Raw genomic sequence first — 25905 nt, forward strand, 5'->3', positions numbered from 1 at the left:
TCCTTGAAATGTATTTTATTGAAAATTATTTTAGTTTTGTTGTTTTTTTTCGATAAAAAAAACAATGGAAATGTGTAAACATACTGGCATTTAAAGGGTTAAAATCCCCAAAATATAATTAATATTTGATATGTATATTTCAGGCTGAAGTAGTTTTAAGAGACTGAATCGTTTTAAGTGGAAAAAAATATGAATATATAATATTTTTACAGCAGTTTTTGGGAAGGGGGCAGTTTTTTGCCCTTAGGATAAAATGTGTGAGTGTTTCTTTAAATCTGACACTGCAAAAAAAATAACAATGCATCAAAATCAATGTTGCTGCCAATCATTGACCCATCTCAGGGCCTAATAATAATAGTAATCAAATACTCCTTGAAATGTATTTTATGGAAATTATTTTTGTTTTGTTGTTTTTTTCAATAACAAAACAGTGGAAATATGTAAACATACTGGCATTTAAAGGGTTAAAATCCCCAAAATATAATTAATATTTGATATGAATATTTCAGGCTGAAGTAGTTTTAAAAGACTGAATCGTTTAAAGTGGAAAAAAATATGAATATGTAATATTTTTACAGCAGTTTTTGGGAAGGGGGCAGTTTTTTGCCCTTAGGATAAAATGTGTGAGTGTTTCTTTAAATCTGACACTGCAAAAAAAATAACAATGCATCAAAATCAATGTTGCTGCCAATCATTGACCCATCTCAGGGCCTAATAATAATAGTAATCAAATACTCCTTGAAATGTATTTTATGGAAATTATTTTAGTTTTGTTGTTTTTTTCCAATAACAAAACAGTGGAAATATGTAAACATACTGGCATTTAAAGGGTTAAAATCCCCAAAATATAATTAATATTTGATATGAATATTTCAGGCTGAAGTAGTTTTAAAAGACTGAATCGTTTAAAGTGGAAAAAAATATGAATATATAATATTTTTACAGCAGTTTTTGGGAAGGGGGCAGTTTTTTGCCCTTAGGATAAAATGTGTGAGTGTTTCTTTAAATCTGACACTGCAAAAAAAATAACAATGCATCAAAATCAATGTTACTGCCAATCATTGACCCATCTCAGGGCCTAATAATAATAGTAATCAAATACTCCTTGAAATGTATTTTATGGAAATTATTTTAGTTTTGTTGTTTTTTTCGATAAAAAAACAGTGGAAATATGTAAACATACTGGCATTTAAAGGGTTAAAATCCCCAAAATATAATTAATATTTGATATGTATATTTCAGGCTGAACTAGTTTTAAAAGATTTAACCATTTAAAGTGGAAAAAATTATGAATATATAATATTTTTACAGCAGTTTTTGGGAAGGGGGCAGTTTTTTGCCCTTAGGATAAAATGCGTTATTTTTTTTAAGGATCTTTTAAGGGTTAATCAAAATGTGCAAAGTAACTAGTAACTAAAGCCATCAAATGCATATAGTGGAGTGAAAAATTTTACAATACTTGCCTATATAAATATAAAGTTGTGCATAAAGTGCCTCAAAGCTGTAGTTCAGTGCAGCACTTGAGGGTCCCTGTTAAGCCCCCATGTCTCCCATTCTCTGTGCAGTGTATACAGTGTACTTTCTACTTTCCTCTAGAATACCTGGTCTCAGGTTTCCTCTGTGGTAATTTGATTTAACACATTCATTTAGGAATGTGCAACATGGAAGCACATTACTAAAATAATTAAAGCCTTAAAACTGAATTCTGCAGAAAGACATATCTTCAAGACAAGTGTTGAAATAAAGCAGGACCAACCTTCGGGCTCCAATCATTTCAGGTGATAAATGTTCTGGGGAAACATACCATTATTAGATTTTTTTTAACCATTGAATATTGATATCAGTATCATGTCATCAATATCAGTCTGTGTCCACTAATCACACAAAGTGCATCAGTACAAACTCTCGTCAGTAATTCCTCCCCCTGCTCATTCTGCAGATACACTTTACACACCTTAAAAATTCACCATAAAAAAGCAAATCAGTGGGCGCTCTTGGAACAGATCTTTGTTGCATATCTCCTCTCATCTCTTTCTATTCCCTCATTTCCTGTCAGCTCTCTGCTGTACTCTCTACTAAAGGCAAAAATTAAAAGCAAAACAAGTCCTGGTCTGACCCTGCAGTTGGCTCATAGACTGAAAACATGCCTGAATGTGCTCTTGTCTGTGAATATGTCGCCGGTGCCACACAAGGTTCCTCTCTTAACTACACTTTGCGGAATAAGACTTTACATGCAAAACATGCCTTACATGATATCCTGCGACTTGTGGCTAAATATAGACTATTGTTTCCGAGTTTACATATGAGGTCACAGACTTGCCCACCTAGCTGCTACCTTAAAGGGATAGTTTGTGTTTTTTGAAATAGGGTTGTACATTGTACCTATCAATAGTCAGTGTATTGTCTGCAGTAGATGGTGGTCAACCGGCCCCAAGTTTTGAGAACCCTCACTTTAAATGTGCCTTTAAATTTTCTCCACTTAATCTTGCCATTGTACACCCCTTTCCACCAATATATCCATCTATGCCCTCTCCAAAGCCACCAGATTCCTTTGACAAAAACAATAATTTTACCTTGCAGAACACAGGAGTTGCTGGTCTACCGCTGCCTCGACCACTTTGTTTGTTTGTGTTATTGTGTGACTCTGGTGTTTTAAAGGGTTAGTTCCAATTCACCAAAGTAACACAATAGCACAAACAAACTAGCCAATTGAGGCAGCGGTAGACCAGCAACTACTGCCTTCTAAAAGGTAAAATTACTGTTTTTGTCAAAGGAGTCTGGTGACTTTGCAGAGAGCAATTTAATGGCTTCAGTTTCCCATCAGAGAGGGCTGTTTGATGGCAAGGTAAAGCAGTGAAAACATTCCAAATAAAGTGTACTCTTAAAGGTCATATTGATTTTTTTTTTATGTGACTAAAATGTGTCATGCTGCTGCCCTCATCCACAGCATTACATTGCTTAGCTTCCTACACCAGTACTGCTGCTGCTCCACCAAACTGGGGGCATGCTGACCACCACCTGTTGTAGGTAATACACCGACTATTGATAAGTACCTCATACAACCCCACTTCAGATAAACCAAACTACACAGGGGAAAACATCAGCAGTCCTAAAGGGAACGTTCATCTCTTCAGTGGGTGGAAACTGTGACAGAAACCATTGTGTTAAGTGAAATGATCACTATGAAATGAACACTAAACTTTGGGAAACACCTTCACGTTTACTCCACACAGGTGAGATCAAACTCATCTTTCTCTGCCCAGTGCTTAAGGTTTTGACACTTACTGTCCAACAACACAGCCTTCCTCCTCAGTTTCCGTGCTGGACTTGTGTCTGGCTCCCAGGACATCAGGTGTGCTGAAAAAGACTGTCGAGGAATATACTGCTATCCCAGACTTCCCCGCCTTGAGGACTTCATATCCGGGGCTAGCTGTTGTTGAAGACGGCGGAGAAGAGGAAATCCGGACGCTGTGAATTCCCTCAAAAGCATCCATGTCCCTCTCAGGCAGTGCAGAGACTCATCAGGAACGACTAGGTAGCTCCACTCAAGTTACATCCACTGTGTTAAATGCTTTTCGTTGGCATATAATGATCCTGATGTGTGGGGGTGTCAAGCACCTAAAATTCAGAAAAGACAGAGTTGCATACTGCAAATTAATAGCTCATAGGGGTTCCCTCAAAGTCTTGCAGTGGTCAGTAGACGAGCTTTGACCTCTACAGTGTTTAAACTGTAACTTACACACCTCTTCCCTCTCTGAATACTGCAGAGCTGGAGGAAGTCAGGCTCTTTTCTTTGCAGGCTGTCATGCAAAAGGAATTTGTTTCTTTGAGATATCCAGTGCAAACACAACTTCAACCTTAGTTAACAAACCCTATCACACACATGAAATACCTACATTCACCCTGGATGACATATGGACAAGAAAATTCAGAATATACTCACAAAAGCGTTCAAACTGATCCCCGGTTGTTGCCAGTGCATCAAAAAAAAAATCAGTGAAAACTGCTTAAATTGTGCTTTGATAATCTCAAGATTGAGAGTTCAGCAGGTTGAACTCAGTCTGCACTTCGCCCTGCTGTTGGTCTCCTGGTTAGACAGGAAGGGTTAATCACTAACACCTCCTGGCCAGTGAGAGCCCAGCTGTGCACATTTCTTCCAGCAGAGGGGGCGACACACACAGCCTCACCTGATCAAGAGTGTTCCCTGGCCCAACACTAACTGATGCTTCAAACGTAAAATAATTGATTCTCCCTCAAGAAGTTCACTGAAATCAAGAAATGAGAATGTGTTCAGAGGTGTGTGTTTGTGGTTGAGCAAAAAGGAGAGAAATGAGTTGAGCTTTGAAGAAAAGGTGAGGCAGGCTGCTGAAATTGGTCATAATTCCAAAATCTGAACACAACGACTCAGCGCTCATGCCTTTAACCAGCCTGTTTGTGGCAGTGTGGGTGCTTCAGATTAACAGGACCCGGCCTCACAATGCAGCTTTGTTGCTGAAACAGATTAACACATCAAGTGACCGGAGGTGTAGGACTCCCTTGCTCTCCTTTTCTTTCCTGCTTCCCTTTCCACAACATTCTCCACAGACGCTGCCGCCACACATCTCGAGCCACAGCGAGTACGATGGCCAGACTTTTTCACATTGTGTGGTAAGTAACCACAGCTTCACAGCCTCGTGTTTGAATTGGTAAAACTGACCTTTTGGGACTCTTGCATATTGTATTTATCTGTTGTAGCCCTGCAAACATCTCTTCAGGTGTAGTGGTGTTTTTCAGATCTATAAAATGAGGACAATTATTGATTTTTAAAGTGTGTAGAAAATGGAAAATCTGTTTCGTATGGGATTATGAAAACTACTTTGTATCTTTATGTGTGAAATGATTATCCCTGCTGTTTCATTTTGCTCCATCATTTCAGAAATGAGACCAAATTGGCCTTATGAGATACAGGCTGGTCGCTGACGCTGAGCTCAGACGAACCCCAGAGAACATCACACTGGTTTCCTTCATGTCACGCCACAGTCGACCAACAAGTTGGCCAGCAAGCAGCAGCAATGACAGTAACGTACTCTCGCAGGGTTGCTGATGCAGGTCTGGGGACCTTCTTCAACCTGCTTCTGCGATGGAAGGGCAGCATCTATAAACTGCTCTACAGAGAGCTCATCATCTTCACTCTTCTCTACTACTTCTTCAGTATTGTTTATAGGTACACTCTTTGAGAAAACACTGAACTCCATTAGTCATTGTTCATGCCTTTGGCCTGACCCTTGCTGGATTTTGAGGCTCATACAGATAATTCAGAGCTGTAAAAGTCTGATTGTGACTTTATTTATTTTTGTAACATTGTTATTAGTTACTGAAGAATTATCACAGAGCTACATGGAATTCAGCGGACATATGTGTTGATACTGTGATGGTATCTTTGGTCGCCAGTTTTCAGCTGACATTAGTCCTGACTGATTTATGAGCTCTAAAAGTGACATTATGTAATAGCATGTGTTCACGCAACAAAGTTTTAGAGCTTGAACTGGGGGCCACCGGAGGTCTTTTAGGAGGATCCATATCTTTGGGATTGTAAGTTTAAAGGACCAGGGTGTAAAATTTAGGGGGATCTATTGGCAGAATGTGCTGAAATTTAATACAATCATTATGTCTTGATAAGTGCATAACCACCTGAAATTAAGAACTATTGTGTTTTCCTTACCTTAGAATGAGCTCTTCTGATCTACAGAGAGAGCGGGTCCTCTTCCACAGAGTCTGCCATGTCGCATCACTATGTCCCGCAGTAGCCAAGGGCAAACCAAACACTGGCTCTTGAGAGTGCTTTTTGCGTTTTTTTTTTTTTGTGGCTGCCATAGTTTCTCCTACATGCTTGGCAAGGGAGCAGTGAGGGGAGGGGTAGTCAGCTGGTTGCAAACTCCAACCTCACCACTAGATGGCTCTAAATCCCACACGCTGGCCCTTTAAGAAATTTTGCCGGTAAAATACATAAACATATCTGTGTGGTAACAGGACAACGTCACCATTTAATACACTAATTGCTGTTATCAATCCATATGGTGAAGTAAAATTTCCTTTAAGTGGCTTCGTACTGGACAAAAAAATTTTGAAAAAGAGGTTACTAAATGGTTTCGTGTCTATTTAGTGGTCATGAAAAAGTTTGTGAACCACAGGTTTAGTGTACCTTCTTACAGCGACATATTGCTGTCACAAGTAAATATCTGCTTATGTTTTGTTATAACAAGGAAATCACTCATGTTGATAAGTTGTGAGTTGTTATAGTAATAAATTTTGTTTTAAAGAGACACGTTGAATTTGTGTAATAAGAAAAGTTTCATGTACAGACTGAAAAATTACGTGTGTTGTAATACAAGCAAAATGTGATAATAGCATAAAAAATGTATTTACGTGAAAAGGAACTGAGCAAATATTTTTTGTCATGTGGGAGCAACATGCTGCTAATCTAAAACAAAAGTTGTGCTAGATCAGAAAGTGTGGTGCACATTCTCATCACTGCCTTTGTTTTAGCTGTAATAGACTCAATGGATGTTTCCTGCACCAGGTTTGTGTTAAATGATGACCAGAAGAGGCTGTTTGAGAAGCTGGTGATATACTGTGACCGCTACGCAGAGCTCATCCCTGTGTCATTTGTTCTGGGTGAGTTGAGGATACTAATTTTTACATTTCAAGGCTAATCCAAACATGGGCCATAGGTGTGCATAAATCTAAATGTCAGTCTAAGACCTGGAAACCATCACAAGAGGTTGGTATGTAATTCTTTACTTGTATTTGTTTTGCCAGGCTTCTATGTCACCTTGGTTGTGTCCCGTTGGTGGGGCCAGTTTGAGAACGTCCCCTGGCCGGACCGCTTGGCAGCATTAGTAGGTGGTCATGTTCGCGGAGCTGACGAGGCCTCCAGGCTGACCCGACGAACCCTGATGCGATACGCCAACCTTTCCGGTGTGCTCATCTACCGCTCTGTCAGCACTGCTGTCTACAAGAGGTTTCCCACCATGGGGCATCTGGTGCAGGCAGGTACGATGTGGTGCTGCCAGCCTCATCACGTCCAGCACAAAGCTGCTGGCTCTGTTTGCATGTATGAAAAGTCCAGAAGAAACTGTGTGAAGTGGTGGTTTTGGACAAGGTCCAGACTCAAACATCTTCACTGCTTTCATTCCCATGCTGTGTTTGCGCCTCTCAGGTTTGATGACGTCCGAGGAGCTGAGGCACCTGGAGGATTTGCCCTCTCCTCACAACAAGTTCTGGGTCCCCTGCATGTGGTTCGTCAGCCTGGCTCTGAGGGCTCGGACTGAGGGTCGCATCAATAACGACGTGGCGCTCACAGCCATTCTCACCGTAGGTCTTCATGTGTTATCTGTTTGCATGCCAAACAAGCCTGAACATCTTCACTTTGTGCCAATTTTAGATCTGAAACGCTGTTTTTCAATGGCTTTGCCTGTCCTTTCTTTTTTTTCCTCTGTTCAGGAATTGAATAGTTTACGGGCCAAGTGTATGAAGCTGTACGGTTATGACTGGATCAGCCTGCCTCTTGTCTATACTCAGGTTTTGTTGAAATGCTGTGTGTAACTGCCTCGATGGTACAAGAAATGGACTTAGTTTTCATTAATTATAAATGTGCGTTGATTACATGTAGGAAACACTGCTAATGACAGTGACGCTGAGCCAATATTAGACTACTTGTAGTCGATAAAAAATGTGATTTTGTGTTAAAACAATCATGTTCATGAAACGATTCACTCAATTTGATCAAAGTTAGTAATTTGATTTAGTAAGCGACTTACCACTTCAGGGGGGAGTTTTCTCTCAGAGGTAGTTTGAAACACTTCCAGACTTGACTGATGTCAGGTGTGATGTAGGTGGTGACAGTGGCGGTCTACAGCTTCTTCCTGGCTTGTCTGATTGGTCGTCAGTTCTTGGATCCAGCTCAGGGGTACCCTGGTCACGATGTGGACTTCTATCTGCCTGTTTTCACCCTGCTGCAGTTCTTCTTCTATGTTGGTTGGCTGAAGGTGATGAACGAGGATTCGTTTTAGTCACACTGATGCTGCTGTTCATGTTCTTATTCATTTGTCCCTCTCTGAACTGTGCTGTGGTGGTCTTTCCTGTTCATGGTCTCAGGTGGCTGAACAGCTCATAAATCCTTTTGGTGAAGATGATGACGACTTTGAAACCAACTGGCTCGTTGATCGCAATTTACAGGTTTGGACTGAAACCAAACTGTTTGCCAGTTTTCCTTTAGCTACAGACTGAGGCTGTCTTGTTCTACTTGCTGTGGTTTCTGTCTCCCAGGTGTCCTTGTTGTCTGTGGATGAGATGTACGACAGCCTGCCGGTGGTTGAGAGGGACATGTACTGGAATGAGTCTGAACCTCAGCCTCCCTACACCGCTGCCAGTGCTGAGCACCGCAAACCCTCCTTCATGGGCTCAGCCCTGGATATCAGGTGCAGTAATGCTTCTATTTTGTGTCAGACAATTTTTAAATACTACAGGAGACTAAGTGTGCCCATGCAGGCAAAAATATTCAGGTGCAAGATAAAAAAAATACTGCAGACACAAAGAATAAAGGTCTGCACACTGTCAAACAAATGGTTTACTTCTCTTTAAGAGACAGGCAACATTTCGATTTTTAGTCTCACACATTCTGGTAAACAGCTCAAAGCAATCGATGTCCTTACATGCAATACCAAATTACCTATGTGATCAAGTGCCCATGTGGCCTTGCTTATATTGGAAATATATTGTGATTAGCCTATGGGCCATTCTGGCAGCTTGTTCATGTTTATCCTTGCTGTTAACTGACGAGCAGTGATTTGACTTGATTACTGCCTCGACAAGAAATGTCTGTTTTCTCTTTGACACTTGCCTGAGGAAGATCCTATAGATCGAAACGTTGTCCGTTTCTAGCAGAGAAAAAAACTATTTATTTGGAGTCTCACAGTGTGCAAACCTTTGCTGTCTGTGCCTAAATACTCTAGTTCACCATCACTTAACCATCTGTTTAATCTAGTGTTCCTAAGGAGGAGATGGAGTTTCAGTCCAATCTGGAGCAAATCAAAGAACACGAGGAAGCCAACTACTCCACCCCGCTGATAGGAGGGCTGGGTCGTCTTCTCGGTGTCCAGTCACCCAACTTTCCTCGCTCCTCCCGGGTCTCTCTGCTGCGCCGCCGCCCTGGTGCTCCACTAAGCCGCTTCCCTCTGTACCTGCACCCAGAGACACCACCAACTCCAAGTCATGCCCGCCAAGACCGAGATCCAGACTACGCCTTCTCCACCATGCCCCTATATGAGAGACCAGGTTTCTACAGCTGCCCACAAACACCCATCCACTGTGTGCCCCCTGCGATGCCCCGCCCTCGACCTGCCCGGCGAACTCAGAACGAGTGGGACCGCAGCTGCAGCTCCCTCGCTCCTCCGATGGTGGGCTCACAGTTGCTGCCTCCCGACACCCCCAACCATGTCCCCCCACCGCCATCCTCTGCATTCCCCTGGCTGAGTGAGGATAGCGACGCCCTGAGTGCCCCTACATTCTCCTTCCCCGACCCTCCACCTGAACTCTGCCCAATATCTAAACTCAGACCTGGACATGGCCTGCTGTCCCGCCGCCCTCCTCCCCGGCTAACTCTAGACACCCTCCCCTCAGCTGAGAGCCAGCCGGGACCCCCAAGTGCTCGGACAGCAGGAAGCGGAGGAGAAAGGGTGTTCTCGTTCACTCCTCCCTCTCGCACAGCGGCAGCAAATCCCAGTAATCCCAACAGCAGCTCTAGCAGCATTAATGCAACAAGCACCAACAGCGCTGGCACAGCAGGAAGTCTCTGCAATGGTACAAGTCACAGTAATTTTAGTAACCAAGGGAACTTCAGCGCCAACATGAGGACAAGCAACGGGGGCGCCAACGGCGGGCTGAGCAATACCATGAACACAGTCTCCACTTCAGCGTCATCACAGCCAGACACCAATCAGCAAAACTCACCCAATGATTCAGGGATCTCATTGGCTGAAGGGGACCTGCTGGGTGTTTTGGTGGACAGTGGGGTGAACAAGGCGGCAGGAGGGAGGGAGCAGGACTAAGAAAAGAAGGTGTGACAGACTGTTTTGTATCACATGACACATATCAAATGTTTCACACAAACAGGCACTGCTCTGTGTTCCCTCTGAAATACACTACAATCATCCAGGAACCCGACACACAACTGAAAAGTATTTGTTGCAAACACTGAGTTAATCTTCACTTCCTCATGAGCTTTTATAGAACAATTAACCTACTTATAATGCAACAAGCACCTTATGAGATTTAACCGTCAACATGTGAAGGACAAATAATACTTTCCAGTTTCCTCTGAAACTCAGCGACAAGCCAAAATGTGTATATTCCAAAACAAACTAGTCTTAGCTTTGTTCCCATCATGCACTCCTTAATAAATATTAAGTATAGTGTACTATGTTTCTTTTGTCATTCTGTCAGTTTTTTAAATAAAAAAAAAAAACAAAACTTGAAATTATTACTATTTTATTTCACTATTCAAGGAAACTGTATGTACATTTCAGCTTAAATTCACAACTACAAATATTCAAGCCATGTTATATAAAGCAACCGCAGAGAAACACAATTTGTAACCTGAAGAAACCGCTGAGGAAACATTTTCACCTGCTTACCCACATCAGTGTGTTCAGAGAACATTTAATTTTAATTTCAGTCAGCGTTGCACAGTCAGCGTTGCACAGTCACGATATGCAGTTAACCCATGAATGCATGAGGCGTGCAACTCAAAGCTGATGCATTTAAAAGAAAATGTATAGAGGGTTAAGTGTGACAGAATTTTGACCACAGTAAATTGTTTTTTGTTTTTTCAGATTAATACAATTCACAAACTTATTTGACTTACAAGATATTAAAAGGAGGTTCAGCCTCAATTCAGATCTAAGGACCCTTGTCACTTTAATATCCTCAGTAACACAATCAATAGGGTACAAAAACAATACGGGAATATCAGAATGGTATTGCATTTTCTACTATAAAAGCATTTAAATATACCAGCAGCATAGTCCATCTTCAGGCCAACAATAAAGATTGTTACTGTCAGAAACCATTAAGGACAGGATCCCTACAGAGATAGAGACAGATCCTTTCTGTTTAACCAGAAGCTGCAGTTATGTTGCTCACTTGAAAGCTACCAGACTCCATTGACAAAAGCAGTAATTTTACCTCACAGATCATCATAAAACACACTTAAAAGTGCAAATATTATGGCTTTATTTTTTCCATGCTGCCTATCTGATGCCCGACCTACCTCTCACAGTCATCTTGGTTGTTTGGTATCATATATTACCTATTCTAAATAAATGGCTGTGACTGGACCAGAATGGACATGAGTTCTCAGATTCCTCTACTTCCCAGGCTAGGTTCAATACACTTATTGCACAAAGAGACGCAAATGTTTGGGGGAAAAAAAAAACAAAAAAACACTACTTCAAATTTCAACTCAGACATTAAATTTTAGTGTAGCCACCATACTGGAAACACAAAAAACACTGAAACGATCAGTAAAATATCAAAGTGTAAAATGACTGAACTAAAGTTTTGCTCAGTCTTTGCTTCTACGAAACATCTTAGATCACCTGTAATCTGGAATGTAATGTGAAGTGAGGTCTGCAGTATTACAGTTTAGCTATTTATGCCTTTTGCAAATTTTGCACTTGATTGACAGCTAACAAACAAAAATAAAGTAGTGTCATCAGGATAACATGCACTATATGTTTGGGACAGAGGCGAACTGGCAAGCAGCGGTGACCAGGATGACCATCAGTGTCACAGCGTAGTTTAACTGCACTCATCAGCCATGGTGTGTTTGTCAAAGAGGTACTCAGCCATGCCATTCTGAGGGGCTCCCATGTGGCGCAAGTTGGATATCCAGTCAGCGAGCTGCTTGATAGATTTAACCTGCTCATCCAAATAATGTGTCTCTATGAAGTCACACATCTGTGGATGAAAAGGAAAAAAAAGTGTCATTCTTGTAAGACCGTCTGAGTCCTCCAATGGCAGGAACTGTATGTTCCAACACCAAAAAGGTAAACAGCATCCGGCTCAGTCACAGCTTTGTCGCCATCTCAATGTCTACTGGAAACATTTCAAAAGCAAGCGTCGGTTTCTCAGGAGCTATGTTCAAATATAATTTAGCGTTGTTTTTCCAATGTGCTTTTAGCTGTACTTGAATATGAAGCCTTTTGTTGCTTCTACAAAGGGAGCCTGCTGGTCAACACAGTATTTATGAGGTGAGGTCAAGTTTCACATTCGTTCAGCTGCCTGACAACAGAAACAAAAAAGAGGAACTACAGTATATTGTGAATTTGACAGCTAAATTGGACCATTCCCCTCCCTCCCTCACTCGTTTTCCTCCTCTGTCTCACTCACTACCACTTAAAACTACTTATGCTGTGTATGTATGTAGACAAAGTCTGAAACAAATAAATACATCATTAAAAAATGAACATCAAGTTAAAAGCTAAGACAAGCGTTCTAAAGCAGGCTGGAATGGCAGCAGATTGTGTCCAGCAGCCGTCACAGAGATGCAGCGGAGTGCTGTCTTCATTGGTCCTTAGTCTGCTGCTTACATGAGGATCATTGTGTTCAGTCGCCATTTTCTGCAGGTCCAGCAGAGATTGGTTTACACTTCTCTCCAGCTGCAAGGAGCACTCCAAAGCCTCCAGGCCGCTCCCCCACTCATCTCTATCAGGTTTCTACAAGAGATATAAATAACTTAGGACAAATCAGCACTGATGTTCCACTGATTATAAAAAAAACAACAGATGAATCACTGACAAACTTAAAAGGCATCACCCAAAATGATTTACTTTGTGAATCTACACAGAAAACAGGTCTTCGCGCCATTAAAAGCCCTGCAGTGGAATTTTGTTTTACACCGTTAACATATTATTTTGTCAACTGAGTATAAAAAGTATCTGCACATACCTTGATGTCCTGCAGAAAAATTCTGCCTCCTCGCTTGTTCTGCAGACTCATCAGCTTCTCTGCATGCCCGCGCTCCTCTTTGGACTGTGCTTTAAAGAACTTTGCAAAATTTGGTAGGGATTTATCGTCCCTATCAAAATAGTATGCCTAAAAACCAACACAAATAAAGAAGAGTAGTGAGCACTGAGCGATGAGCATTGGGCAGAGAAGATGCTGGCTTCAAAGCATTTTCTTACCATGGAGAGATATACATAAGAGGCATAGAGCTCCAGGTTTATCTGTCTGTTAATGGCAGCCTCACAGTCCTGGTGGAAGTTTTGTCGGATCTGTGAATTCATTTCTGTATAAATCATAACAATGAACAAATGAGTGAACACATGTAAGGCATATATTATCAAGTAGGCACATCATACACGTATAACAAGAAAAGACCTACAAATAATACACCCAAATGAGTGCTTGAATTCAGGTGATGCAGTTGTGTCACATCATGCACCCCCATTATCATGAGCCTGGCCACCAACATAGAGACATACTGTAGGCGAAGGCACTTTAGACCAGCGCTGGCACCAGCCGATGATACTTTTACCTCTACACCATCCCTGCCAACATCACCTGACACATTAGTCTTCTCACTACATGTCAACGTCAGTCACTGCAACTCCTGAGTGCAAGAATTTCCACAAGAGCCTTTGTCCAAAAAGATCCATGTGTAGACATACAGATACAGTGGAGATGACATGAATCCGAAAATAATTTACATTCAGCCATTTAGTTTACATGCAAACACTCCCCTGTGCCTTCTAATAAACTAACTGCCCCTGCACTAACTCTCTTCCATGTCTGTGGATCACACTGATTTGGGAGTATCGACCCCTTTAGCGCGTAACTGCATTCACATTGATCCGAACTGACCTTCAACCCACAATAACCGTTGGAAAAAACGTGTTTTTAAGTGAGACGTTGTTCATCAAAACTACTGCAAACCAAGCTAAATCGACTTTTGTCTTTGCTTTGCAACTATGGTTACTAATACATATTTTACAAAGGCAAGGCTAATTACACAACATAGCTGAGTTTCAATACATATCTCGAAGCGGCACCAGATGATTGTGATTGTCATTAAGATAGAAAGTTTAATTACTGTTAGCATACACGAATGTGAAAATAAACGTATACATCAAGGTGAACTGATACATGGTAACAAGGCTTGCTAACATGGTGGTAAAATATAAAATTTACAGGGAAAGCAGCATTCATTAGTGATATTACTGACTTAGTCAAATATGTTATTTTAATACACAGCGTCGCTAACTAGCTAGCTAACAAAAAGTTACGGTACCACAGAGCTAAGTTAAGGTTGCGAGGCACCATGAGTGTACAGCTCTCCATCAATCCATCCTGCACTTCAACACTGCAGGTGATTAATTGCTAACCGCTAACTAGCTAGGAGGCTGCGCAGTAAACGCAAGCTTGTTATGTAAAGTTCTATACACGTACCTGGGTTGTCGATGTCTTTGCTGCTGTGTATCGATCCGATATTTACGTTAAATTCCCAAAGGTTAAAGTTTGCTGACTGACCGACGTTACATGCGCATCGTCCGCACAGGAATGAGGTCACGTCATCGGCGGTTAAAGGGGTAGTCACAAATTTAACCTTCCGCCAGGTACACAGGTGCCTTGTTTTTCTGTACTTTATTGTAATGATTATACAGCTCATTAGTGACGTGTGACAGTTTTACCAAATTTACCATCAACGCGCATCACAACCATGCTTTTAAACGACCATTTGATATCTTTAAACAGAAGACCATTTATTTTTAGAGCAAGATATTAAGTAGACTTCTGGGTGACGTGATGATGTTAAAACAGTTTGACATGCCACAGCAGGAGATAGAGCACACGTATAAATAACAGCATTATAAATGGCCACTGTCATGGTTTGCTGATACAGCTAAATGGGACTGAATCATCATTAATGTTATTGGTTCCACTTGTTTTCATGGAAAGTCTAATTGTCTGCTTGAATGATGACACGTTGTTGTGACTGGAAGGACTATTTCTTTCAAATACAAATGTTAAACAGAGAAATATGAGAAATTGTAAGGTACTGTAGTTAGTTATTAACACATGAGAAATGATACTGCTACTACCACCGATGTTTGTAAAGAATACGTAACCACGTAATTTTTCCCCTCACATTTTCATTTTTATATTTCATAAAGAATAAAATGAGGATTTGTTTTTCATTATTGTTAGAAATGACAATAAGACTAAACATTAGTAGGGCATGTGTTTTTATCCCTTTTTATTTAGCCATACATGTGAAATCATATCCTCTGCAGTGGAAGTAATTACAAAAAAAGAATGTAACAGATTTACAGCTGCTGAACCGTCCTGACATCAAACCATACACAGAAATTTGACGCCCTACCTGACATGGGCGGCGTCTGTAAACTGCCAAACGAGTGCCACTCACTAAGAGCTGAAAGGACGATCCTGGCCCTGCTGGATGATTTCCCAAAATCCTTCAAACATTCACATCCCACTGTGTTATAATGCACATTCATTTTCAAGTACAAGCATGAAACATCAATTTCACCACCTATGTATCATTTATATCCATGATATCTTACAAACTAATATCAAATTTCCTAAAATGTTGATGCCTCAAACCTCAACTAAATCTAATACAGGAAAAAATAAAAACTGTATACAGATATGTACATGTGCGTCAGTTTCACAGACATTTGGATCCAAGAGGAGGTGAGTGCCACACAGCAGAGCTGGTGCGTTTAAAGTAGCGAGGCTTGCACTTATAAAACATGTTTTCCAGTTTGGGTGGTTCAACGGGTCCGAAGAAAGAGTCTAAATCAGGAGGGTTGAAGTACTGCTTCATAATTATCTGCTGCAGGTTGTGACCTGGAAGGGAGAAATATTTAAATACAATGTTTTCATTAATTCATTGAAATGTTGGCAGATTTTTTCAGATAATTCAGCTAATTAAGCTAACGTTGTGTTTTAACCTAAAAACTGACTGTCAAGGACCAGTTTCCACAAAGTGGGGAAATATTCATGCAAGTATGATGCTACACAATGAATGTGCAAGATGGTAATATGGCTGTTTTACAATGCAACCTGTAAACCAACAAACTCAAACTAATCTTGTTAGTTAAGGATATGCTATGTCTACATAGCTGGACACACGAACAAATGCACCTTAAATTAGAGCAGAAAAACAACAGGTTTAATTGACTGGTTACACTTTGGTTCCCATGTTTTAAAAAGGCCTTAAACAAAAAGACTTCACCTTGCACATTCTTGAAATGCAGCCATATGCACATTGTTTCTGCATGTGGAGAAACCCAAACCTCCACACAGCTGCTGTACCTACTTATGGTCGCTCAACAATGATTGGATGATCATTGTTCGAAGAGGAGTTTAACGAACACTCAGTTTCAACCTCGGTAATGTCATTGTCATTATCAATGATAATTGTACTAAATCATGCCTACCTTCTGCCCAGGATGGAATAGGTTTCCTCGGAGCAGACTCATCATCAGTAGAGTCGTCACTGTTTTGGTCCATCCCGTAATCTTCGGCACTTTTGGACAACACAGGTTTGTTGCCGCCCTTTGGAGTGATGGAGTATGACTGTGGTGATTTCTGCTGAAAAGGATAAAGCAAACATCATGAGGCTTTACTTTGATGGAAAATTATTTTAATGTGTTTTAAGACAAGAAAATGTACCTCAATATCGATGGTCACGTTGAGGCCACCACCTTTTCCTACAGGCGTGCTCATTACAGATGGCTGCAAAGATTAAGAAGAAAGGATGTAAATATGTCTGCCACTGCTCAGAAGGTCCCTTTAAGTTTCAAACCTCGAGCAGTGCTGTTGAGCTATTTTCAATTACTGGGTCCCTGTTTTGTTTGCCAAGAAAGCGAAGAACGCTGCAAGCTAGTAAACATGGATGTAAATGATGCGCACAACACATTTTGGTGAGTAACAATGAATATAAACATAGCATTTACCATATGAAAACTGCCAAATTACCAAAAGTAAAATTCATTTTCAAAGTTATCAAGACTCTTACCTCGATATTCACAGTCTCATTCAGGGCAGCAGTGGTCTGGGTAGGAAAGAAGTAGAGAGAGATATTTAGCTCCAAAAAGTCAGCTGTTACAGTATCACTCATTCTGTTCTGTCAGGAGTCTGTTCACCCAAATGCAGATTATCCACAGAAACCTGAATAAAGATTTTGTAGGGAGTATTTGAAAGCTAAAACTAAATCAGCTAAACCTAAACTGTCCACATGGCAACAGGGAGAAAATATTTATACTTTAGATGAACCTCCCTCAAACTGAGAATAATTAACCTTCAAGTCAACTTTTTGCTCATGTCCAGCAGTGCAGGTGTACCTATAACTGAAGCATCATTTTCCCTGCTGGTTTACCTGTTTAGCAGCAGCCTGTTTAGCAGCAGCTTCTCTCTGTTTAGCAGCTTCTCTCTCTTGTGCAGCTTTCTCCTCTGCAGCTAATCTCTGCTGCTCCTCCTAGTGGGAGAAAAAAACACATGAACAACCAGACGACTGAGTGGCCAAACGGACAAACCCAGAGCTGCTGAAATCTTAATCATACTAACTTGAATATGAGGGGCCGGCCTATCTATAGAGTTGTTTCATGGAAACAATACAAACATGGACATGCTAACATGGTTATATGGAGGTCCAACACACAACAATCAGATAAGAAAACATTTTTTACTCTAATTGTTAGTTTCTCACCATTTTTCGTTTTTCCTCAAGAGCCTTTCTCCTCTCCTCCAGCTCTCTCCTCTCCTTCTCTCTCGCTGCTCTCTCCAGTTCCCGTTGCAGAGCAAGAGCTTTTTCCTTTTCCACTCGCTCTCTGAAATACAGACTTGAAGTCAGTCAAACAGATTCTGGAGTAAATAAACCTTATTATTTCTGTCGTCACTCATGCAAGTTTTCAATTTAATACACTGTTACCGAGTTGAAAAGATAATTGGGCCTCTTAGTTTATAAAGTAGTCTTGACTGACCTTTCAGCAGCGAGTCGCTCTCTCTCCAGCTCTCTCTCCTTCTCGCGCTCCTGCTCTCTCTTCAGCTCCAGAGCTCTGCGAGCTTCAGCCAGCTTACGAGCTTGCTGCTCCTCCTCCTCGGCCTTCTTCTGAGCCAGCAACTCTTGCTGCCGCTTCTCCTCTTGCTTTAAAAAAAAAAAAAAAGGCAAAAATGAAATACATAATGGCAAAGAAAATGAAGTTACAAGAGATGAAAAATGTGCAGCATGGAAACATAACCTCTTTGAACCTGTTCATCAAGCACCTACACATATAGTATAACAAAACAAATTCTAAATGCAGGCTTTAAAAAAAGCACTAAAAAACTGTGTTGACCAGGACTGTTTCCATGATCCACGGGACATTCAAATCTTCCAGGACATGTCAATCTCCACCATTAGAAACTCTGCAAACATCACTTTAATTAATAGAAAATAAAATGCAGGTCGAGCTGAAATGAGCCATATCATCATTAGATTGGACATTATTTTATTAGTTTATTTTGTAATGTGTAGGTATGTAGATCTTTTAAAAGGACATGTTTATGTTGAAATAAATCTACCTATTCAAGTAATATAGACTTGTATCAGTTTGCCCTCTTATGGACATAATGCACAAAAAAAAGAACATCTGAATGGTTAAACAGTGTTTTTTCCAACTGAATAATCAAAGGTCATTTTTGCCAAACTTCGAAATGACCACACAGATCAATAAAAGAGCATCATCTTACTGCTTGCTGGATCTTTTTCTTTTTAGCCTCTTCTTCCAGCTTCTTCTTCAGCTCCAGCTCCTCTTGACGTTTAACAGCCAGCTTCTTCTTGGCCTTCTCCTCTGCCTGACGCTGCACGAAGAGACACAGTATCAAAGTTCAGACACAAGGGTTGAAATCTGTTTTTACATGAACATACAGACTCCGGGTCATCCCATTTGTTGCATACCTTATCATTTTTCTCATCAATCTGAGCCATTTTCTGCTCAATCTTCTTTTTCTTTTCTTCCTCCCTCTGCTCCTCTTTCACTTTGGCCTCAAACACTCTCCTCAGCCTCTCATCTCTCTTCCTAGAAAACAAATTTTAAGAGTTAAAAAAGAAAGAATACATTACTGAACTGTCCAATCAGAGTGTGTAAAGAGGTAAAGTGTTAACCTTTTCAGTTCCTCCTGTTTCCTTTTCCTCTCGTCCTCCATTTTCTTCATTCTTTCCTCCTCGAGCTCCTGCTTCTTTTTCAGGGCTTCCAGTTTTTGACGCTCTTTTGTCTGAGAAAAGAGGAAACATGTTGTCAGAAATCAGCTAATTCTAACACACTGCAATACAAGGCAAATGTCAAAAACAAGTCAAGCAACAGGTGGAGTGCATTCACGTGGAAACCAGCCACCACATCCTTAGAGCAGACAGACGAAGCAAAAATCCACCCTGACAGACTTTTGTTATTTCCATCGAGTGTGTTCTCACACTGCTGAACCGCAGAGAGCTCGACCTGTCCTTTGATCGGAGATCATTAGTCTCCAAACTTTCTGTGTGGACAATTTCAAACAGGCTGAGTGTAGAGAAAGACATTGCTGGAAGCCAAAAAGTTACTATTAATATAAGACAAAACTGCACTTTGACAGCCTGACAGCCACTAACTGGAAACTCACCAGTTAGTTTCTATTACATGAATATTATCTGTCTTTATCGACCATATTTTCCCATGCTTTTGAAACAGATGGCACCATACACCATATTCAATGGGCTAACCAGCAGAATAAACAGTAACATAACATAAAAAGGGCAAAATTTGCAGGTTTTTTATGTTTGAAGTCAGATGCAGGAAGCAAATTTGCGTGAAGGCAACACAAACAAACAAAGGAGAAAGAAACGTGGTCATTCAGAACAGTTACAGGACTCCAACCAGCCAACGAGGAGCTCATACCTAAACAAAGGTCTATTGGTGGCACACAGATGTGGCTTGGGCATGAAAAGTCTGACATGGACCAGAAAACAGTACTGCACAAATAATGCCACAGACGTGTCGCCTAACGAACTCCAACACCACTGACCTCTTTGAACCAAGATTGTAAATGCAGTAGAAAAATAATCAAACATGAGCAAGTACTTTGTTTGTCAAGTATAGAACTCAAAATGTAATAAGAAGTATACCTTTCCATGTGGTCATTTCACAGAGGCCATTTGTTCACTGAATTTACAGAAAAAGTGCTACATCGTCACCTGTCATTATCTGGATATGAAATAAACAACATAGGGATATGAGATTTTGGTCAAATCACACAGCTCTAGCTTCTGATTAAGATGGATTTTCACTTCAATTTCTACTTCTGACCAAATTGTGTGTCAAAAGCAACAAACAGTGAGGTCACCAAAGCCATTTTATGTGGTTTGAAGGATTGTTAGATTAAAAGATGTCAAAGGATGAGTATTAGTGAGTCTTGGGATGAGAGACACAATTAACTAAGTGTAGTTTGGGCCTTTGTTAAAACACAGTTGCCCCTTTCACCAGTGGACCTGCAAAGTTTCAGGGATCAATTATCATGATGTGGTTTTGATCATTTACATGTACGTCCGTCTCTGTAATGGAGTCTATTCTACACAACATCTAACTTTGTGAGTGATTCATTCAGAAATGTCACCCCCCTGTTCTAGGTAGAGACCAAATGTACCAGAAATCTTTCAAAATCTTCAGACATCAAACTGTCAAGAGTCTGAATTTCAGCTCTGATACAGACAAATGCCTGAACATTTATGTTTAAATGTGGAAGTGTGAAAGGGGCTTGTCTAAAGTATGAGGATAAGGACATTTAATCAAGGTGCACAGTAAGAACTTAGAAACCACCGAATGCCCTCAAACAGCATACAGTGCTTTCAACTACATCACACTTACCACTACACCAATGTTCAACTGGGGAGAGAAAAAGAGCCAAATGAGAGGACCACATCATTCAACAGCTCAACCAAAATGTGAGCCACAATAATGTTTTAAATTTAAGAACATGCACTCTTCACTCTCAAAGTATTCTGGTTTTAGTGATGTGCACAATCAAAATGATATCTGAAAAGCAATAATTTCCATGGAGAGTTATGCTGACACAGATTTAGTTCACTGCAATACCACATGTCTGTTTTGGGCCAGTGGAGTTTAATTAGTAAGCCCAGATGTCTTGAGCTGATCCACATTTTAATCGACTGCACTATCCAATATAAAGTACATCAAAATGTGATCCTTTCTTCACAGTGCTCTACTATGTTTAGTCCACCTCAGCCTGCTGCTGCAACAGCTTTGCTCTCCTTTACCACAGTTGGGTTCTACAGTGTCAACATTTCACAGCATGACAATGTTGTTGCTTTGCACTGATTAAGTGTATAACTTACTTTTGGATCAACCTTCAGAGGAGTGGTGTGTTTAATGAAGGACTTGATAACAGCATTGCGGCTGAGGCTATTTGGAGTCATCATGAGCAGTTGATTCTTCTGCACAGTGTGGAGGAAAGATCTCATGTTGGGTCTGATTGCCTGTGTATTCATAATAAAGAAGCTGGTTAAGAAATACATTTGTTGTCTTTTATCCATTCCTCTCAATATTTTCCATTTGTTAACACTCTGCAAGATTTCTGCATCTTACACTTTGACTCTGCTTGGGGGGAGAGAACCTCTTTGCCGGACTTTCCAATGCAGCATCTGGAGCTTTGCGTTTGGTACTCGGACGTGACCTTAAGACATTATAATAATGTTTGAAACACACACAACACAGAATTTATTCCAACATTCTGAACACATTAATATATCCTTTAATGTTATTGCAGACATCATAAAGTGCAGTAACCTCTCACCCAATTCTAACTGAACCCTTAAAAACAAATCTTAACCTTCAAACAGCCCTTCAAAGTTGTGAAGACTGCCCAAAATGTCCTCACTTTCAAAAAAATTTCCTCATTCAGGTGGTTAAGAACTTCTTCTGGCCCTTTCTATGAAGCAAGTACATATACATACGCACGCATGCACACTTACCTTGGACCGGACTTGGAAGTCTGTTGCTTCTCAGTGACAACTGAAACAGACACAAATGTGTACTGTCATATAAGCTGCTTTAAAAAAAGCTGGTTATACAATTCATTATTCAGTAAGAGCTATTAGCTAAAATCAAATCTAAACAAGAACTAATTAATAAAATGGAGAGTTGACATACCTGTTGTCTTGCTGGGAGTGCTTATGGTTTGCTTACTGGTATACAGTGAAGGGGGCGCCAGTGTGGGAGAGTTTGCAGCCACAGATCGAGTGATACGTCCAACAGACGGATGTGGGTGCTGGTTAATGTGGGTCTACGTTTGTTTGATTGAAATAAAAATAATCAATAATCAAAAGGATACATTCAAATTTCATTTGGACAGTTTTAATAGACAAAGACATATTCATACCTCTGGAGTTTCCTCTGATTCTTCACCTGAAGCATTATCCTCTTCCTCAGCAGTTACAGCTTCTAACATGCTGCAGCAGTAAATAAATATGGGTAAGAAACACTATAAAATACATAAACATTGAATTCATGTCTACTCGTGTGGCTCAGGTTAAGTTTTGTAGACAAATCATTATTACAAGTAGTTTATATTCTGGATCCAAACAATCTGGACTTTCAGTCAATACTCACGCCTCTCTATCCTCTTCCTGGGCACATTCCTCTATAACCAGGGGAAAGAAACAAAAACAAACACATGAGACACATATATTAATGAAAATCAATGTGTGGAAAGATTTCTTAATGTTTTGTGTTTTATGTAATTATAAACCAAATATGGCTTATTTCTCACCATCAGTGTTGCTGCTACATGTGGAACTGGCCGTGTGAGCCACCTTCCTCTTCAGCATGGAGCGTCGTGATGCCCGGCGAACAGACTCCTGAGTCATACTGTGCCGCAGACCAGCCAGCGAGTGACGGAGCTTGAGGGAACACCGGACAGAGCTCCGTCGTGACTTCCGAGCTGTGCCAGCTATTGCAATCTTCGCAGCTGTACGGCCAGAAGAAGCATGCTCTGCAGACAAACGGTCTGCTGAGGAGATGCTGACAACAACCTCAGGTGACGGTATCTCAGGTGCAGACTGGGCAGTGCTACTTAAGCGCTCCAACTTGATCTCTGCGTTTGTCACCTCACTGTTTTTGTCCATCTCTTCCTCCTCTACCAGCTCTGGCTTCTTGTTCTCCACCTCCTGACTTTCATAGCTGCAATCAGGTAACTGGCTCTCATCCTCTACAACCTCAGACTTGGTCTGTTTGTTTTTACGGGTGGTGCGTTTAGGCTGTGTAGTGGTGGTGGCATTGGCTTCAGAGGTGGAGGCCTCTGAAACGGTCGCTTCTTCAGCAATGAAGTCCAGCGATTTGACAGAGGAGCCATGAAGGTTGCTGCACCTTCCCTTTGAAAATCTGGACAGGAAACAAAAATTTATTTCAGGGTTACAAAGAGACAGCGAGTGTGAAGAAATGGGAAAATTTAGCCTTTACATAAACAGTAATGAAGGCAACAAACCTTCGTTTGGTTTCCTCCTGACGCCCCAGAGACACACGCTTCCTGCGACTGCTCTTTTTCTGTGATGGTGTTTTTGGCATCAATTCTGGTTCAGCATTGAAATCTCTGAAAAACAATAAACGGCTTCATTAGTAAAATCTTGAAGACAATTCTAGGGAAAAATGTTTTTCCTAAAATGGAAACTTGTGAAAGGGGCAAGAGACCTAAAATTTTGTTATTTTATACATTTATCCATATTTATGACATTACTATAAGCTTACTTTGAGAACATGCGGTTGGCTTCTTGTTGGATCTCCTCAAGCCAAACCATGTGGACATTATCAATGTCACTGATGAATTCTTGTACTTTGCCATTGAACATCTGCACAAGCGATCGTACAGGTGATAGTACGGAGTTCATGTTGACAGCCTGAGGGAAAGATCACAGTTAAATCAGGACATGCTCAAACAGACTTGAGATGGCACATAAAAATTGGATTAACTGAAGCATCACCACAGAGGCCATAAAGACCAGACTGATTGTTTATGTTTTAATGTCTGCTTTGAGGCAGTCTTCATTTTCCTTTTAACATAACTATTTGAACCCATGAAGTATAAGGCACATCCCCTACTTTCCCTTAAAAGTTTATCAGTGTTTAAGGTTAATTATCGTTTCAATTAAGTCACTCAGACAAAGAACCTTACTAAACAATCAAAAGCTCATTTCAAGTCACAGCCAATTGTTGATAAAATATTTTGACTTTGCAAAGCTCTTTTCGTAATGACAAACAACTCAGTACTGGAAATGCTTAGTGGAATCAGCGCATGCGCAGTGTCGTTGTATTTTCGTGGATGGACTGCTTTGGGCTGTACAATGGCTATTTAACAATGTGTCGGGAAAAACATAACACTAGTGGATTTAATGTAACAGCAACACTGACACATTGTGTTACAACAAAAACAGATTACGTTAACATTACTCTTAACCACATAAACCCAAGCGTTTTCAACGTTAGGGGTGACAGACGGCGACTCCCAACTGAGTTCGCTCACGGACGCGTAGCCCCAGGTGGTTTAGACGATCTATCCCGCCGGATTATATTTCACGTATTAAAGTATTTCAAAACACTAATGCAAAATACCCAGCACTGTAACTGTTAGAAATAGATACAGTTACTGCTGTGCATCTTGTAGCCTTATTTTCTAACCGTTTCATAATTACTTTACCATAATTTCTAGCTGTTTCATAAATGCACAGTTAATGTTGTGCACTTATAGGCTGTTTTAATGCTGGGTACTTCGCATTGTATTTGGGAATACTTTTAGATGTATCTTTGCCCATCCCTGATTACTAGGCCTACAACAACAACAACAACTACTACTACTACTACTACAACTACTACCACAGATACTGAACGAAGGATACAGTACATCGTACTACCAAACCAGAGGCATGGCGAACTCAAGAGTATCTGTGATGTGACGTTAACTGACCGGAAACGGAAAGAGGATTTATCCACCACTTGTTAAAACGTAACGACAAAGTCAATTCATAGGCTAATGGTCATACTGTAGGTGTATTTGAAACAATATGTCACTAATTATATGTCAAATACACTTGTACGTAACAAAAAACTAACATAAAAAAAGATAACTAGCTCCGTTATATGTCGGTGGGCTCGATAGTCTGGCTAGCGGGAGAGTGCCGACCGGGGATAGTCCCGCGTTGGGGTCGACAATCAGGGAATCAACGTTAGCTAACGTATCCGAGGTAACACTTTAGCTTAGCTAAAATGCGACGGACGACCTTTTAACACCAAAGAGACAATTAACGTTAATATTAAACGCTAGCCAGACTGTGATAAGTTCTGAGAAACACGATATGTTCATTAAACTGAAATGTCGATAACGTTTTCACCTATAACTGCTCTCATTTTATTGTCTTAACACGGTGTTAGCAAGCTAACGTTAATATTGTCTTAGACGTAAAAACAACGAACGTTTGCATTAACTTACCTTTTATATCCGGGTTTCTGAAAAGGGAATCCAATGCTCGCTGCTCGCTGATATTTAACGCTAAATCAATCGCATATTGACGTCAAGACAAATATAATAAAACGAATGAGTTTCCACTTTCTCTGACAGCTCACATGTAAACTGCTCCCAAACTGTATGATCCTGGAGGGTGACTACAACACTACCCGCTTAAACTGTTTAACTTTTTCAAAAACCGCATCAGCCAATCCCGACGCGAAGCTCGGTGACGTCGAGGCGAGTTGTTCGATTTATTTCCGCAAAGGCGGGTCCCGCCGTTAGGAACAATAGCGAGCAATCGCGAGGAGTGCGGAA

The 25905-nt window shown here is 40.7% G+C and overlaps 3 protein-coding genes across 7 annotated transcripts; 1 reads left to right on the forward strand and 2 right to left on the reverse strand.

Annotated features, from left to right (window-relative positions):
• The first annotated feature begins 4569 nt into the window (after positions 1–4569).
• best1 (bestrophin 1) lies at positions 4570–10517 on the forward strand. The gene is made up of 10 exons (XM_076733429.1): positions 4570–4647; positions 4916–5203; positions 6560–6654; positions 6799–7032; positions 7199–7353; positions 7483–7560; positions 7875–8027; positions 8137–8217; positions 8308–8459; positions 9026–10517. Exons 2-10 carry the CDS (start codon positions 5052–5054, stop codon positions 10086–10088), a joined length of 2163 nt encoding a protein of 720 aa, XP_076589544.1. The 5' UTR covers positions 4570–4647; positions 4916–5051; the 3' UTR covers positions 10089–10517.
• fth1b (ferritin, heavy polypeptide 1b) lies at positions 10511–14629 on the reverse strand. 2 transcript variants are annotated; one of them, XM_076733430.1, is made up of 5 exons: positions 14488–14629; positions 13224–13327; positions 12988–13134; positions 12630–12755; positions 10511–11997 (listed from the first exon to the last, which is right to left on the reverse strand). In XM_076733430.1, exons 2-5 carry the CDS (start codon positions 13323–13325, stop codon positions 11839–11841), a joined length of 534 nt encoding a protein of 177 aa, XP_076589545.1. In that variant the 5' UTR covers positions 13326–13327; positions 14488–14629; the 3' UTR covers positions 10511–11838. The 2 variants fall into 2 exon arrangements, with proteins under 2 accessions (XP_076589545.1, XP_076589547.1); XM_076733432.1 differs by lacking the exon at positions 14488–14629 and adding an exon at positions 14330–14417.
• A 641-nt stretch (positions 14630–15270) lies between these two features.
• On the reverse strand, positions 15271–25749 carry LOC143321617 (inner centromere protein A-like). Of its 4 annotated transcripts, none has more exons than XM_076732060.1 (21): positions 25573–25747; positions 23838–23986; positions 23578–23682; positions 22864–23474; positions 22704–22734; positions 22474–22543; positions 22245–22377; positions 22067–22106; positions 21681–21768; positions 21431–21571; positions 20943–20960; positions 19211–19320; positions 19004–19124; positions 18796–18906; positions 18048–18211; positions 17774–17894; positions 17444–17542; positions 17084–17119; positions 16738–16800; positions 16503–16653; positions 15288–15909 (listed from the first exon to the last, which is right to left on the reverse strand). In XM_076732060.1, exons 2-21 carry the CDS (start codon positions 23975–23977, stop codon positions 15728–15730), a joined length of 2535 nt encoding a protein of 844 aa, XP_076588175.1. In that variant the 5' UTR covers positions 23978–23986; positions 25573–25747; the 3' UTR covers positions 15288–15727. The 4 variants fall into 4 exon arrangements, with proteins under 4 accessions (XP_076588177.1, XP_076588175.1, XP_076588176.1 ...); XM_076732058.1 differs by having other exon boundaries at positions 15590–15909; positions 16503–16656; positions 25573–25701; XM_076732062.1 differs by lacking the exon at positions 20943–20960 and having other exon boundaries at positions 15271–15909; positions 25573–25749.
• Positions 25750–25905: the final 156 nt, after the last annotated feature.

Source organism: Chaetodon auriga, chromosome 6, assembly GCF_051107435.1.
Source record: "Chaetodon auriga isolate fChaAug3 chromosome 6, fChaAug3.hap1, whole genome shotgun sequence".
In the NCBI taxonomy this organism is placed as follows: Eukaryota; Metazoa; Chordata; class Actinopteri; order Chaetodontiformes; family Chaetodontidae; genus Chaetodon; species Chaetodon auriga.

Bases quoted from the DNA above. Each gene is read 5' to 3' on its own strand.
- fth1b (XM_076733430.1), bottom strand. From the start codon at position 13,325: ATGAATTCACAGATCCGACAAAACTTCCACCAGGACTGTGAGGCTGCC. The intron at 13,135-13,223 runs GTAAGAAAATGC...GTTGGTTTTTAG, and splicing joins CTTATGTATATCTCTCCATG to GCATACTATTTTGATAGGGA. The intron at 12,756-12,987 runs GTATGTGCAGAT...TATCTCTTGTAG, and splicing joins TTTTTCTGCAGGACATCAAG to AAACCTGATAGAGATGAGTG.
- best1 (XM_076733429.1), top strand. From the start codon at position 5,052: ATGACAGTAACGTACTCTCGCAGGGTTGCTGATGCAGGTCTGGGGACC. The intron at 7,033-7,198 runs GTACGATGTGGT...TGCGCCTCTCAG, and splicing joins GGGGCATCTGGTGCAGGCAG to GTTTGATGACGTCCGAGGAG. The intron at 7,561-7,874 runs GTTTTGTTGAAA...GGTGTGATGTAG, and splicing joins TGCCTCTTGTCTATACTCAG to GTGGTGACAGTGGCGGTCTA.
- LOC143321617 (XM_076732058.1), bottom strand. From the start codon at position 23,977: ATGAACTCCGTACTATCACCTGTACGATCGCTTGTGCAGATGTTCAAT. The intron at 17,895-18,047 runs GTCAGTCAAGAC...TCTGTATTTCAG, and splicing joins GAGCGACTCGCTGCTGAAAG to AGAGCGAGTGGAAAAGGAAA. The intron at 17,120-17,443 runs GTAAACCAGCAG...TTTCCTACCCAG, and splicing joins AACAGGCTGCTGCTAAACAG to ACCACTGCTGCCCTGAATGA.